Below are 13,146 nucleotides of genomic sequence, written 5' to 3' on the forward strand. Positions count from 1 at the left end.
TTTTGAATGATAATTGTGAAAATGTAAGAACAGATATGCAGTCCATGCATATTTTGAAATGAGGAAGGCATTCTGGGTAAAAGTACAGAATAGTATTTAATTCTATGAAAAGAGGGTAAACTATGCTTCAGTTCTTAATTTTTCATCAGTTTATATTCTCATTTGATGAATGACGCATATAGGAAAGTATGTAGTTAAACTGTACATAGGTTTATTATATAAAATACATGTTGATATTTCAAAATTTGTAAATACAGCGAGATACCATCCTTGTTAAAGTAGTTCTCATATTCAAAGTATGTAAAAATCACTACAATCAAATTTTGTGGTAGTGAGACTAAATGCATTTTGTAAAAATGTGTTATATAATTCTATTCTTATTTAAATCCTCATGCCTAATTTTACTTGTTCAGATTTCTATTCTTCTACAAATATCTGTTTGTATGTATGTATATAATATACAAACAAATATATCTGTTTGTATGTATGTATATAATATACATATCATATATACATATATACATTATATATGGTTATACTTATATATTGTCTTATAGAACTTAAAGATTCATGAAGTCTCCCACGTCACATTGAATAGTAGTTCGTTGGAGCAGTAGAGCCAAGTCCCTATATAGTTGGGCCCTCAAAAGGAAGCTCTCTAAAAACACCTGTCCAAAAACATGAATAGTTTTGCAAACAATTTTAAAAGTATACAATGAGATGTCAGGGGAAAAAAATCAGACAAAACCAATATCCCCCAATTCTTCATCTTTCTTTTTATTTTTGATCCTCATTCAGAAATCTCCTTAGAGGCTTAGGTGTTGGGGATGGGAAATATATGTGTAACCCTGACTCCAATGTAATTTGTGGGAGAATCATTCAAACAAGTTAAAACAGAAGGTTTTGCACTGCCTTATGCTGGGTAGGAATGAATTTACTTACCTGCAACCAGTTAATTGTCTATGCTTCTACAGGATTGGTTGCCATAAGACATGCTCTGAAAAAAGTGGGTAGAAAAAGCTTAGTCATGACCAATACAGTCTAGCTTTCAAATCACAGGCAGGTCACTGCACTCCATCACAGAAGGAAAAACAAAATAAGGCCGGATTTGTCAGATGTCTGCGGAAGCTGGACACTACTAGAAGAAATTTGTCTGGACTAGTGACACAGCAAGATATCAACATAGATACAACAATAAGTTGAGGTCCACTGCCTGCAATCAGCTTTCCTGACTTCCATTTCCTTTAAATCATAGCTATCCAACATCAATAAAATTGCAAAGTAATTTGTGGGAAAAAAACTAAGAATCATGATGGTGTACTGAATTGTTTTCTGAGTCTCTCTCGAATAAGTGCAAATCCAAATCTATAGTCTGTTTTGGCATGCAGGTTAAAGAAAAGCAGATGGTGAAAATCATTCAAAACAGTTTGAACTTTGTGAAGTTAAAATAAATGGGTCATATGGCATTGAGATTACAAATAGAATAAGGATGCCAACTGAATAAGGCTAATTCTTTTAGAACAAATTATTCCAATAGATACGAATTCTGAGATAACGCAATTAAACTAAAATCCATAAATTGGCGTTAGAATCCAGGGGAAAACTATAATGGTAAGTACTAATGGATAAAGATATTTACAAAAATTGTGACATTCATGAAAGAGAAATTTTGTTGGAGCATAGCAATTAAAGTTGGTAAGAAACCATATGCTGTTTAACTTCTCTTATCAATATATAAAAAAAACTTAGCAGTAATGTAAATGGTGAAGTAATAAAGACCTTAATGAAAATTGACTCATAGAAATGGAAACCAGGAAAATACAGTATCAGGTGGAGGGTTCACACCAAGTAGAAGAGGTTTAGATCCCCTGGTTGTAAGGTTTTAAATGGCATGCTTTTTATCTTTGTGAATTTCAATTAGACTCTGCAATGGGCAAGTCAGGAAGGGAATATTAATGATGGAGGAGAAAGCTGGGTGGTGTTCCATTCTTCACAGAGCCAGACGTATAGGAATGCGAATGTTTGTTTAGGTTGTAGCATATTAAAAGCTCATTTAGAAAGTGGTAATTAATAGGTTAAAAAGAACAGCTTGAAATACTTAAAATGTAAAGGTTTTACTTTCCTCATAGAATCTTCAAAGCAAAGCTAAAATTTATGTAGATTGGCAGTGTCTGTTGTTATGTAAACTGCACCATCTAGGAAAACATCTGAATTTTTGGTTCATAACTAAAGAAATTGAACTGTTCGGCACATCGTGGCTCTGAATGTAATGACAGAAACATACCAGCATATTTATCTTTTCCTTTTTCCTTTGTAAGTGTCTAACGTTCACAACGACTTCTCGAAGAGATAAACCTCCGCTCCGCTTTGCCCTAGTACGATGTGCATAACATTGTCTTATGTGCCAAACGAAAAGGAAAATGTGTGTGTGTGTGTGTGTGTTTAAGTTGCACGTTTGGATTTTATCGTCTCAGATAAAAGAGAAGAGGAAAGAAGACAGATCAAATACACAATGTTGAACCTGTACGATGGGGGCTGGAATTACAACAGGTTCCCCTCTTCCAGAAAGAAAAAGAAAAGCCCTAAAGGGGAAAATATCACACTCTACTCAGTTCCCCCGCCCTCCCGGGGGAGAGAATAGCACAGGTTGTAGAAACAACAACAGCAGGTCCAATTTTCGTCGGGGGGAAATGTAAACTTTTTAGAGCTGCTGATTGAGTTTGATCACCAGCTAAGGAGGATGCCCATGAAGAGAGATTGGGGAAAGGAATTGCGGAGAGTAAGCGGGAGGTTCCCCAAATTGTGTAATCTGCAAATGGACTTGACTGACCGACTCAAGGCAAGTGTCCAACCCTCAGAGCTTTGAGGAGAAATCAGATCTGATGGCAAGAGTGTGAAAGAATGAGTGATAATATCTAGAGAGCCCGGGGAATCAAAGAAACTTCCTGCTGTTTGCTTCCACGAACAGGCGTTGAACTTGATCCTGCGTGGATGCGCTGATGACTAAGTAAAGGCGTGATCAGTCCCCTCGCCCTCCAGCGGGAGCAGTCACTCTTTACCTCTTCTCAGTAGCTCTGTCGCTCCAGAGCCAGAGGGTGCTGGTGGGCGGGCGGTAGGGCGCGGCCCTGGGGACCTAGGGACACAGAAACACACCGCATTAGTGACTCCGCACCCACACCTTCCGGCAACCCCCTCGGAACCTCGGCACCAACGGGGAGCTCCGGCGGGCCGCCGCGGGCATCAGTCCCGGGCGGCGCGTGGGCTCCGCTCCTCCCGGGCGGCGTAGACGTGGCGAGCAGCGCTCCGGGCGCCCCGGGGCTCCCGCTGCCGCCCGGAGCTGCGCCTCTGCAGGTGCCCCGCAGGCACCTCCCCGGGACCGGGGCGGGGGCGGGGGTCCTGGCGGGCCCTGGAGTCTCTTTAGCTCTCCTCCCGGGCCTGGCTCCTCCTCCTCCAGGCGCGGGGCTCGTGCCCGCCGCTGCCTGCGCGCAGCGCGCCTCGGCTCGCGTGCCCCCGCCCGCGGGCTCCTGCCGGCGCTCCCCTCCCTCCCCCTCCGCCTCCTCCTCCGCCCAGCACCGCCACTACGGACGCCTTCGCCTCCTTCTACTCCCGGCGCCGCCGCCGCCGCTCCTCGCGCTCCTCTCCGGCTCCCACCGGCCCTCCGCTCCCCGCTCGCTCGGCTGCAGCAGTCACTCTCTCGCGCTCTCTTCTCTCCCAAGTTTCCTATCTGCTCAAGATCAGGTCAAAAGGAGGAAAACACCCAGGTCCGCTTGTTGTTTCAGGTAAGGTACCACACGTTGGTCCCAACAGGGACCCTTGCTATTTGCCTCTGCCTCCCCTGTTTCATCTCCCCCACTGCCCCCTGCTCCCCGGAGACCGGGGAGGTTCAGGTGGCCCCCTGCTCCCCCGCCCGTCTAAAATAGAATCTCGGTGCCCACCACCAGGAACATATGTACAAGTACCATGAGCTCCGAGACGTCCGCCCGGCAGCACGTTGGCTTGGCTCTGTTGCAGTCTCCAACTTTGCACGCCGCGCTGGACGAGCCTGCCCGGCGGGGCTGGAGCCAGAGCCTGGCGCGCCAGCCCGGGCTGTGGTCTTCGGCTCCGGGCACAGCTGTCACACGCGGCGATTCGCAGTGGAGCGGATTCAGGCTGCCTCCAAGACCTGGTCCTAGGCAACTGTGGATGGGCAGGGAGACGGATTATTATATTTTATTTTAGAGGGAGTGAAGGAGCGAAGACGTAAGGACTACAGCTCACTGTGATGAAAAAAAAAAATCATCAAAAAAGTGGACTGGCTGCCCTCCGTCCCTTTCTCGCTTGAGTCGCGGGGGTGGTCTTGGTTGAGGGGATGGTGGCACCAAGTGCCCATCTCTCCTCCCCTTCTCACTCTCCCCTCCAACCTATTCTCTTCTCTAGCTCACATGTCAGTTCGGGGTCCCGTGTGTTATTATATCGTGTATGTGTGTGAGCTCAAAACAGTATATGCTGAAGATAGGGCTGGGGGAAGTTACTGGCAAAGCAAAGTGTGCTTACTTGATTATCTGGCTGTCGAGAGAGAGAGAGAGAGAGAGAGAGAGAGAGAGAAGAAGGGGGAAGGAAAACAACCCTCATTCAATCATCATAGCTTACACTCACTCCGCTGGAATAGCCTCCATAGCTTTAACTACAATTCCCCACTGAAATGACAGTTTTGGGGGGGCTATTTGGATGATGGGACTGAATTTAATTTTTGGTGTTATTTTGGTTTTCTTCCATGGCTTTACAAAGAGTGGCGATGAAGACGATATTGAACATCTACAACATGCAGCTACTGCTTCTTGTTTTCTTGATGTGGGACCCAGCCAGGTGAGGCATTTATTGTATTTGACTCTTAATTCAGGGTAAGGTGTGTTTCCTGAATGACATTAGGGCGGGGGTGGCTTTTGAGAAGCTAGAGTATATTAAAGAATTATTCTAATAAAAAAAAAGATTGTACTGAGAAATCACACTATGAAGCACAGAGATGATGTATAAAGTTCACTGGTTCTTGCTTTTAGCTATAAATACAAAAGTAACCAGAAACGTTTTCTTTAAAAATCACTGAAGAAGACAATATCCTTTGAGTGGCATATTCTTGCAAAGAATTGAAGTGATTAAGTTATGCACTTATAACACTAACATTTAGTACAGATGCCTTCACTTTTCCTTTATACCAAACAAAAAAGCACAAGCTAAAATGATTTGTGTTAACTTTATTTTTTTTTCTTTATCTTTCTTTCTTTAAAAAAAGCAAAACAAAACCAAAAAAAACGGTCTCGGCTCTTTTAGTCAACATGAAAACCTAAAGGATATGTGAGCCTTAAACCTCTAGGTGGAGGTAGTACACAACTTCACAATCACAAACAATAAAATAAAAGCTTGATTTATTAATCAAGTTTTTATATTATTAGTTTAGAGATTTTTGTTTTTAGAATGGTTACCATCATAAGGAGCACTGATTTTAAACACACAACTATTTTTTTTGCCTTTGTCCTACAAACATGAAATAATTTTTACTGCTTTTAATAACTTTATCATAGTTGTAGTATTTTCTGATTTTTATCAGCAGTGGGTGTCTTTTATTTATTGTCTTTAAAATATATTTTCAAAATACCAAAGGACTTAAAATACAAGATTCATAAGAATGTTCATGTAACCATTCCTTTTTTTATAAGAAAAATAAGTCTTTATTATATCTTTTTCTTTTAATTTTTCATTTTCCCCTCCAAACATTTGTCAAAGTATGACAATATTTTCTAGAACTGAGAAGAAATCTCTTTATAAAACACATTAGTTGAAGAAAATCTCATTTAACATTCAATACTGACTTTAAAAAGAAACTGACATATGATTAACAAACATTTTTGACTGAAAACCTCTATGTAGAACTTTATGACTATCTTAGTGATTGGTTTTAAAATTAGCTTAAGGCAATATAAAAACTTGAGACTGGAAGGTATGAAGTAATTTGTTTACGTAATTTTTAAATGCTTATCATCATATTGGTGTTTTAATACTTTCTATGCTTTTCAGAAAATAGTTTAAATCAGTTACCTAATTTTGATATATGGTGACAATTTTTAGCTACTAGCTGTGTAATCATTTGAATGCAAGTGACTGTCAGTGGTGTTGTACACAATATACCTTGATCAGAATAAAGATTACAAAGAATCTTTTATTTTAAAAGAGTTAACAAACAATGGTCAATTAATAATCATTAAAAATGCTCAGTACTTAACCATATTCACTCTATTAGTTTTCTGTTCTATATTTGACTAGTAATGCTCATGCCAGTATTTTATTCTATTATATAAATGATTCTCTCTCTCTTTTTTTTTTTTGGCCAGTAATTTAAATCTCTGAATCACTCTGGGGGAATAAATGGCAGTGAAAAGGGACATTCTGTTTTATACATCCAGTTGCTTCTGCACCAATTTGCTGGATGTTACAAAATCAGGTCTCTAGCTTTCTGATGGAGAAATAATGGAGAAAATCACTGTTTCTAACCCTCTTTCTGGTGATATTTTAAGACCATTTGTTCTTTCCACAAATTTATCACATACACGCTTACAGAAGTAACAGGGCATTTGAATCTTTAGGTGATCCCTACCGCTTCCTCAGAAGCCAGGCAGGAAGGGTCTCCTCCAAGGCCCTCCGGAGCTCTGTAGGGGCTGCTGATCCTTTCAGAGCCCACCCCCACTTCCTGGCTGCACTGAAGCCTGGAACACAGCCAATGGAGTTCCCCTGATGTCTATATTGCACTTGGCCGTTGGGTGGAGGTATACCCAAAGTGAGGAAATCATCTTGACTTAAAAGAGAAAAAAGACATAAAGAGAATAAGGAAGACATTTATGAGGAAAGTAGAGAAATTTTAGTGCTTCCAAGGAGGCATATTTTCCCCAATTAATATTTGCATCATTGAAGAATTATTTCAGGAAACCCTTTGATTATTGTCGGTTTCTAAGTACAGAATAACATTGCTAATAGTGTCTGCATGTGATAATCTACAATCATAACATAGGGAATGGATTTTAGAGGGGGAAAAAAGATAGTCCACACACAATGCTAAGTGGTAGATATCTGAAATAATGTTGACATCAAACTTTCTAATAATCTGGTACTCAGTATCCATTTCCACAGCATGTTTGCCTTTCCTATAAACATATTGGTATTTATAGAAGTGAAAAGAGGGAGAAAAATGGGTTGCACTAATATTTTAGGGAACCTTAAATTATTCAAATCAAGAAAGAAGAGCATGTTGGCACTTTCAAAACACACATATGTATATATATCAGTTTGTAAAATTATCTGTTTAGGTTGGTGCTGGCTAACATCCAAGAAGATGAGGCTAAAAATAACATTACCATCTTTACAAGAATTCTAGACAGACTTCTGGATGGTTACGATAATCGGCTTAGACCAGGACTGGGAGGTAAAAATAGTTTTACTTTTTTATTTTTTTTAATTCACATAATAATGCCTTCAGAAGTTAAGGTTACTATTTATATTTTAATATATCTTATGCATAAATATATTACCATGTTTTAAAAACCCAAAGGTAATGGAAAGTAAGGTGTATGAAATAAGCATTTTATGCAATTCTTTTTATACACATATAATGTATTTATCATATTTTTATAGGATGTCTGAAGTTATATAAAAGCCCAGACCTTCTGCATGAATAGCTTTTAAATTAGTTCATTTACAATGACTGTGTTTGAGTATGTTAAATGGTAGCATTATTGGGCAGAAATGCTTGTGCAATCTTTGGTTTCCTTCATCACATTTTACAGAAGGCTGTCTCAACACCAGTACAGCAAGAATGAGTTACATAAATAAAAGAGTATCTGGGTTGTATTTCAACACATACTCTTTTTAGGATTCTGTGATGATATATATTTTTTTTTTACAAAGAATGTGACATCTCTAAAATGTAGCACAGGTTCGGCATTCTTGAAACTTTCAAAGACGTTTCAGATATATGTTAGCTGTAGGCCTAAATTTACTGGGCTGTGGCCCAGGTTGACTTCAAATTTAAACATTCATTTTTCAACTCAGAAAAGCAGTCTATTTTTATTCTTAAAGGTAAAGAAAATTCAGCTGGGTTAACATGTTAAATTTGAATTATCCTTCGGCATAGCTGGGTGACGTGGAGATTGGGTGAAAGTAGGGTAAAGGTATAATTCTTAAAAGGATTCTGAGTCAAAATATGGTTACTCATCCTTTCTAACATGAGATATGTATTTGCATGCACATATTATCAAGTGCGTTGTGCTTATTGGCATGTTCAGTTTAACAATTAAATCAAAATTAAGACAAATTAGTTGAACATGATATTAATAAAAGATTTATATAGTTAGTCTGGTTATGACTAGGTTGATAATTTAACAATCTTAAATTGCTTGAAAAACAGTAGACTAAGTGTTTAGATGTGTATGTATATATTTTGAAAAATGCAGGTGGTTAATTTTATATATATATTTAACAATTTTATGGTTTTCTCTGTTTAGGATTCAGAAAAAGTCAGAAAAAAACACAACTTGTTTTTAAATAATATGCCATTTAATTGCTATTAGCTATTTTACTTGAATCCTGAGTAGTACCTTGCATTTTAAGAGAGAAGTTCTGGGAAGGAATAGTGTTCAGAAATAGGGTTCAGAGACCCATTGTATCTCTAAAAAGAATTCAATTGATTAAGCTACAATTAGTTTTCTAAAAGAAAAACCTGAGAGGACTAGAATATTTTCTTAGTAATCATTATGTCTAATGTCATGAATATAAGATATTACTATCCATGTTAGCATATAGGACAATGAGCTGTCGCCAAACTTAATTTAGACATACGCCTAGCATAAGGCTTTCACAATTCATGATGGGGGTTTGAGAGGTAGATTGCACTAAGATGGATATTTTTCCTAAGCCTTAGATTTTATTACTTTTACAATAAATTATGTGCTATAAAAAATGAAGAATATTTGAGGTAGACCTCAGATTTTTGTCTCTGAGACTTTGGAAGAAATAATTACACTGTGGCTACATGGTGAGTAGTAGACACTACCTGCAGGATATGGGTTTTGTCACTTATCTCTTTATATTTGTTATGTAATGTATTTTACATTTATTTTTACTTCCATTGTTAGGAGTCAGATATAAGTCCTTGTCACCATATTATTTGGGTTAATGCAACAGATTAAGTGAATCTTCTCGCTTAGTGTCTCTATTTCCCAAACTTTATCTAATATTATACATATGCTAATATTATTAGCCTTCTTATAGTCCTACAGTGCTTTCATATGTCACTCTCTTCTCTAGATCAGAACTTTCTTGGCTCCCCATTGCCTTCAGTAAATAGTGGTGAGGAATAGTAGAAAGAGTATGAGCCTTAGAGGTAGATGGATCTACACTGGAGTTTCTGCTCCACTCACACTCAAAGCTGTGCCTTAGCCAGATCATTTTTGTTTTCTTTGATTAAAAATAGTCATGATATACTTCCCTTTGTACCTCATAGGGTTGATGAGAAGATTATATAAACAAAAAGTGTACACAAAGCTGGTGCCACATAATCTTTCTCAAGAAAGATCTATTCTGTCTCTCCTCCTTTAGATATCTGAGTTACCAGTTATAGTTTTCTGCAATCTCCTCTGACTTCATTTTTTATAGCCTTCTCATCTGTTCTGCACTTCAAATGCATATATTTATTTTCCTCTGATAATCCGTTCATAGGGAAAGCTCTGGACTAAGCCCTATTAAGGTCTCCTTATATTTATGGGTGTTATTATTAACTACTATTATTATTATTATTTTCTGATATTGTAGTATTGGTCTTTGGTCATAATTGCTTCTCACTGGAGTTGTTGGGATTATTCTTTCTCATTTTTTCTGATGATCTAAACCTTACTTTGCCTATAAAGAGCACCTCAACAGTGGTCCTCTTTAGTAAAAATAAAATAAAATAAAATAAACTGAATTGAAGCATCCTGATCAATTTTTCCTCTATTGAATTTCTTTAGTGGTGGTTGGCTCTATAGCTCATTTGGTACTTATATGCTATCTTGGATTGTTTATTACCTTTTTATGCATCTCTTGTTACTTTAACAAGATTGCAAGCTCATTGAGGCAAGATATTGTATTATAAATCCTGTATGATTTCAGGAGGTAAATATTGATTTGCATATTATGGCCATAAAATAAATGTTGATGGCTTGATTAACTTTTCAGTGACTAGTTAATCATCTGTAAAATGGAGCTGCTCATATCTGGCTGACCGTGTTCAATTGATGTGTTGAGCATCATAATGCAGAATTGTAGAGTTGCTTAGTAAAGAGAACCTAAAAATAGACTGTCGGGATTTAGGTAAAATCCTGGTTCTGGTATTGAAATGTCCTATGACCCTTGAACACTTAGGCACTCTAGGTCCGCATTTGTTCTGTATAAAATGGGATTAATATAGTAATATTCTTAGAGTTTAAATGAATATGAAATGCAATGATATTTGCAAAAAAATTAGTACAGTGACTGGATGTAATAGAGAGTTAATCAGTAACAATAACTAAAAGAACTTGAAAAACATTTTAAATGTACTGTTGTAGACTTAATTATTATGGTTACTTCTGCATCCAAAGTTCTTAGCCTGAATATTCATATGTCATTCTAGTAGAAAGTTCAGGGAAATTACTTGTATTGTTATGTCTCAGAAATTAATAAGGGAGAAATGAGTTTGTATCAATTTTAATATATCAACCTGAACATCTCTATTGATGAATAATTTGGATAATTAATCTCAATTATTATTTTCTTTCCTTTGTGACTTTAATATAAATGAGTACATAGAAAAAAGCAATCAGTTTTGCACCATGCATTAGAAAAATTGGGTTTTTTTTTACCTGGTTCTGTTACTTTATAGATTTTATCCTAGACAAGTAACTTAGACATTGCGAAATTTAGGATTTTTTGTGAGGGAATGGGAATGATTATATTTTATTTTGAGAGAAGAGGTAAGTTGGAATTCATATATATAACAAAGGTTATACAATATAATGAATGATCAAATTTTAGGATATTTAATTATTAATAATAGATCTTTAAAATTTCAGTCAGATCATGCCACTCAACTGCTCAAAACCCTGCAATGTTTTCCACTTAATTCAGAATAAAGCCCAGATTTCTTGGGGTGGCCTCCAACGTCTTGCATGATCTGTCTCTCTGCTCTTCTTCTGACCTCATCTCACACAACTCTCCTTGCTAATGCTGCTGCAGTCACACTGGCTTCCTTTCTGTTCTTTGAATGCACCAGGACACTCCTTGGAGCCATTTTCTAGATATCCATTGATCTTAACTTCTCATGTGGCCTATCTTGACCAACCAAATAAGTACAAGATAATTTATATCTTTATTAATATTACATCAGTTACTTACTTTTATCTCTTTGCTAGAATACAGGATCATTGAGGTCAGGGATTTTAGACCATTTTGTTGTTTGCATCTAGAATAGTGCCTGATGCACAGTAAGCACTCAATTAACTATATATTTCTTGAATCAAAAAATAACTTTATTTATTTGAAAAAATTAATTTTATTAATTTTATTATATTTTATTTTAGTATGCTATCAGGAAAAGAATCAACTATAGAATTTATTCTTAATAGAAATGGAAAAATTATTAATTAATTTCCACATTAGACTTTCACTATTAACATCAGCATAGTTAAGGCTGAGTTCTTAGTGAATTGGAACAATGGTTGCATCTATTACTCAAGCCCCTGATTTAATGATAGATATAATTCTGCCATGAATTAACTGTGATTTTGTGTGATTCATTTATTCCAACTGTGACTAAACTTTCTCATCTGTGAAATGCAAGGTGAAGTTCTACTTACTTTGTTTATATTTTGCAAGGATATTGTGAGGATTAAGTAAATTAAAATTCTTCAGAAAGTATAATGTGACATATATTTGATAAGTATTGGTATTGTTACAAATAGCAGAGGAGAGTTCTTCAAGGACATAGATCATCATCTTAAGAGGTAGTGTCCTTTAACATTTTGACCAGAAAATTTTGGTATGTCATGTGCATTTCTAGGCTTACTTCCTTGTGAGCCTGGAAACCTGAGATGGATTTGCTTTGATATCTTATCTACCAAGACCACACATTCAGATTAGATGAAACTAATAACTGAATCAGTTTTTTTCCTTCTGTCTTTGTTTTAATCATTAGAGCTAACAATCCGTGGTAATGCCCATGATCTTTATATTTCATATGAGGCTTTCCAATAGGTAACTGAATGAAAGGAGCAACATTTGTGTTTTGGACAAATTTCATGGGGTCACTGGAGAAATGAATATGTAGACAGGCTTTATATATTTTGACATCTAACATTCAGAATGCTAAATGGTGACAGCTATTAGAAATGACAAGGCTTGGTATTTGAATTATAGAGTCAGTTTGGAAAATCTAGATTAAGTCCCATGTTTAATTGCATTTCAAAAAGCTGTTTGAGGAGGTTTTCTAGATAAATTTCTTTCCTCCTTCCCCCAGTTTTTTATTTTATTCTCTGAAACACTGAAGAATCTTTCAGCATAAAGCCAGGAAAAACATGTTGTAAGATCACAGACTTAGTGGCCATGGATGAGTCTCCAACTTCACTCGTGGGTATTTATCCTCAGGCTGTTGGGAGATGTGTGCTAGTACTTGTTCTATAACTTCTACTACTCTGAAATTTATAAAAATAAAATATAGGATATTCAGTGGAAAAATAATATTTTTTTTCTCTTTTTTACAGAGAGAGTGAGTCAGAGAGAGGGATAGACAGCGGCAGACAGACAAGAACGGAGAGAGATAAGAAGCATCAATCATTAGTTTTTCATTGCGCATTGCAACACCTTAGTTGTTCATTGATTGCTTTCTCATATGTGCCTTGACCGCGGGCCTTCAGCAGACCGAGTAACCACTTGCTGGAGCCAGTGACCTTGGGTTCAAGCTGGTGGGCTTTTGCTCAAACCAGATGAGCCTGTGCTCAAGCTGGCAACCTCGGGGTCTTGAACCTGGGTCCTCTGCATCCCAGTCCAACGCTCTATCCACTGCGCCACCGACTGGTCAGGCGGAAAAATAATATTAAAAAAAATATGATA

General features: G+C 37.3%; 1 protein-coding gene across 2 annotated transcripts in view; it reads left to right on the forward strand.

Annotated features, from left to right (window-relative positions):
* Nucleotides 1-3,547: 3,547 nt before the first annotated feature.
* Nucleotides 3,548-13,146, forward strand: part of GABRA2 (gamma-aminobutyric acid type A receptor subunit alpha2) — a 118,370-nt gene continuing 108,771 nt past the window's right edge. The window contains exons 1-3 of one of the 2 annotated variants that reach the window (XM_066280638.1): nucleotides 3,548-3,779; nucleotides 4,768-4,845; nucleotides 7,335-7,450. In XM_066280638.1, the coding sequence (XP_066136735.1) occupies nucleotides 4,775-4,845; nucleotides 7,335-7,450 (187 nt within the window). In that variant the 5' untranslated portion in view covers nucleotides 3,548-3,779; nucleotides 4,768-4,774. The remainder of the gene's footprint in view (nucleotides 3,780-4,767; nucleotides 4,846-7,334; nucleotides 7,451-13,146) is intronic. The other variant, XM_066280639.1, reaches the window with a different exon arrangement.

This window comes from Saccopteryx bilineata, chromosome 5 (assembly GCF_036850765.1).
Source record: "Saccopteryx bilineata isolate mSacBil1 chromosome 5, mSacBil1_pri_phased_curated, whole genome shotgun sequence".
NCBI classification, from domain to species: domain Eukaryota; kingdom Metazoa; phylum Chordata; class Mammalia; order Chiroptera; family Emballonuridae; genus Saccopteryx; species Saccopteryx bilineata.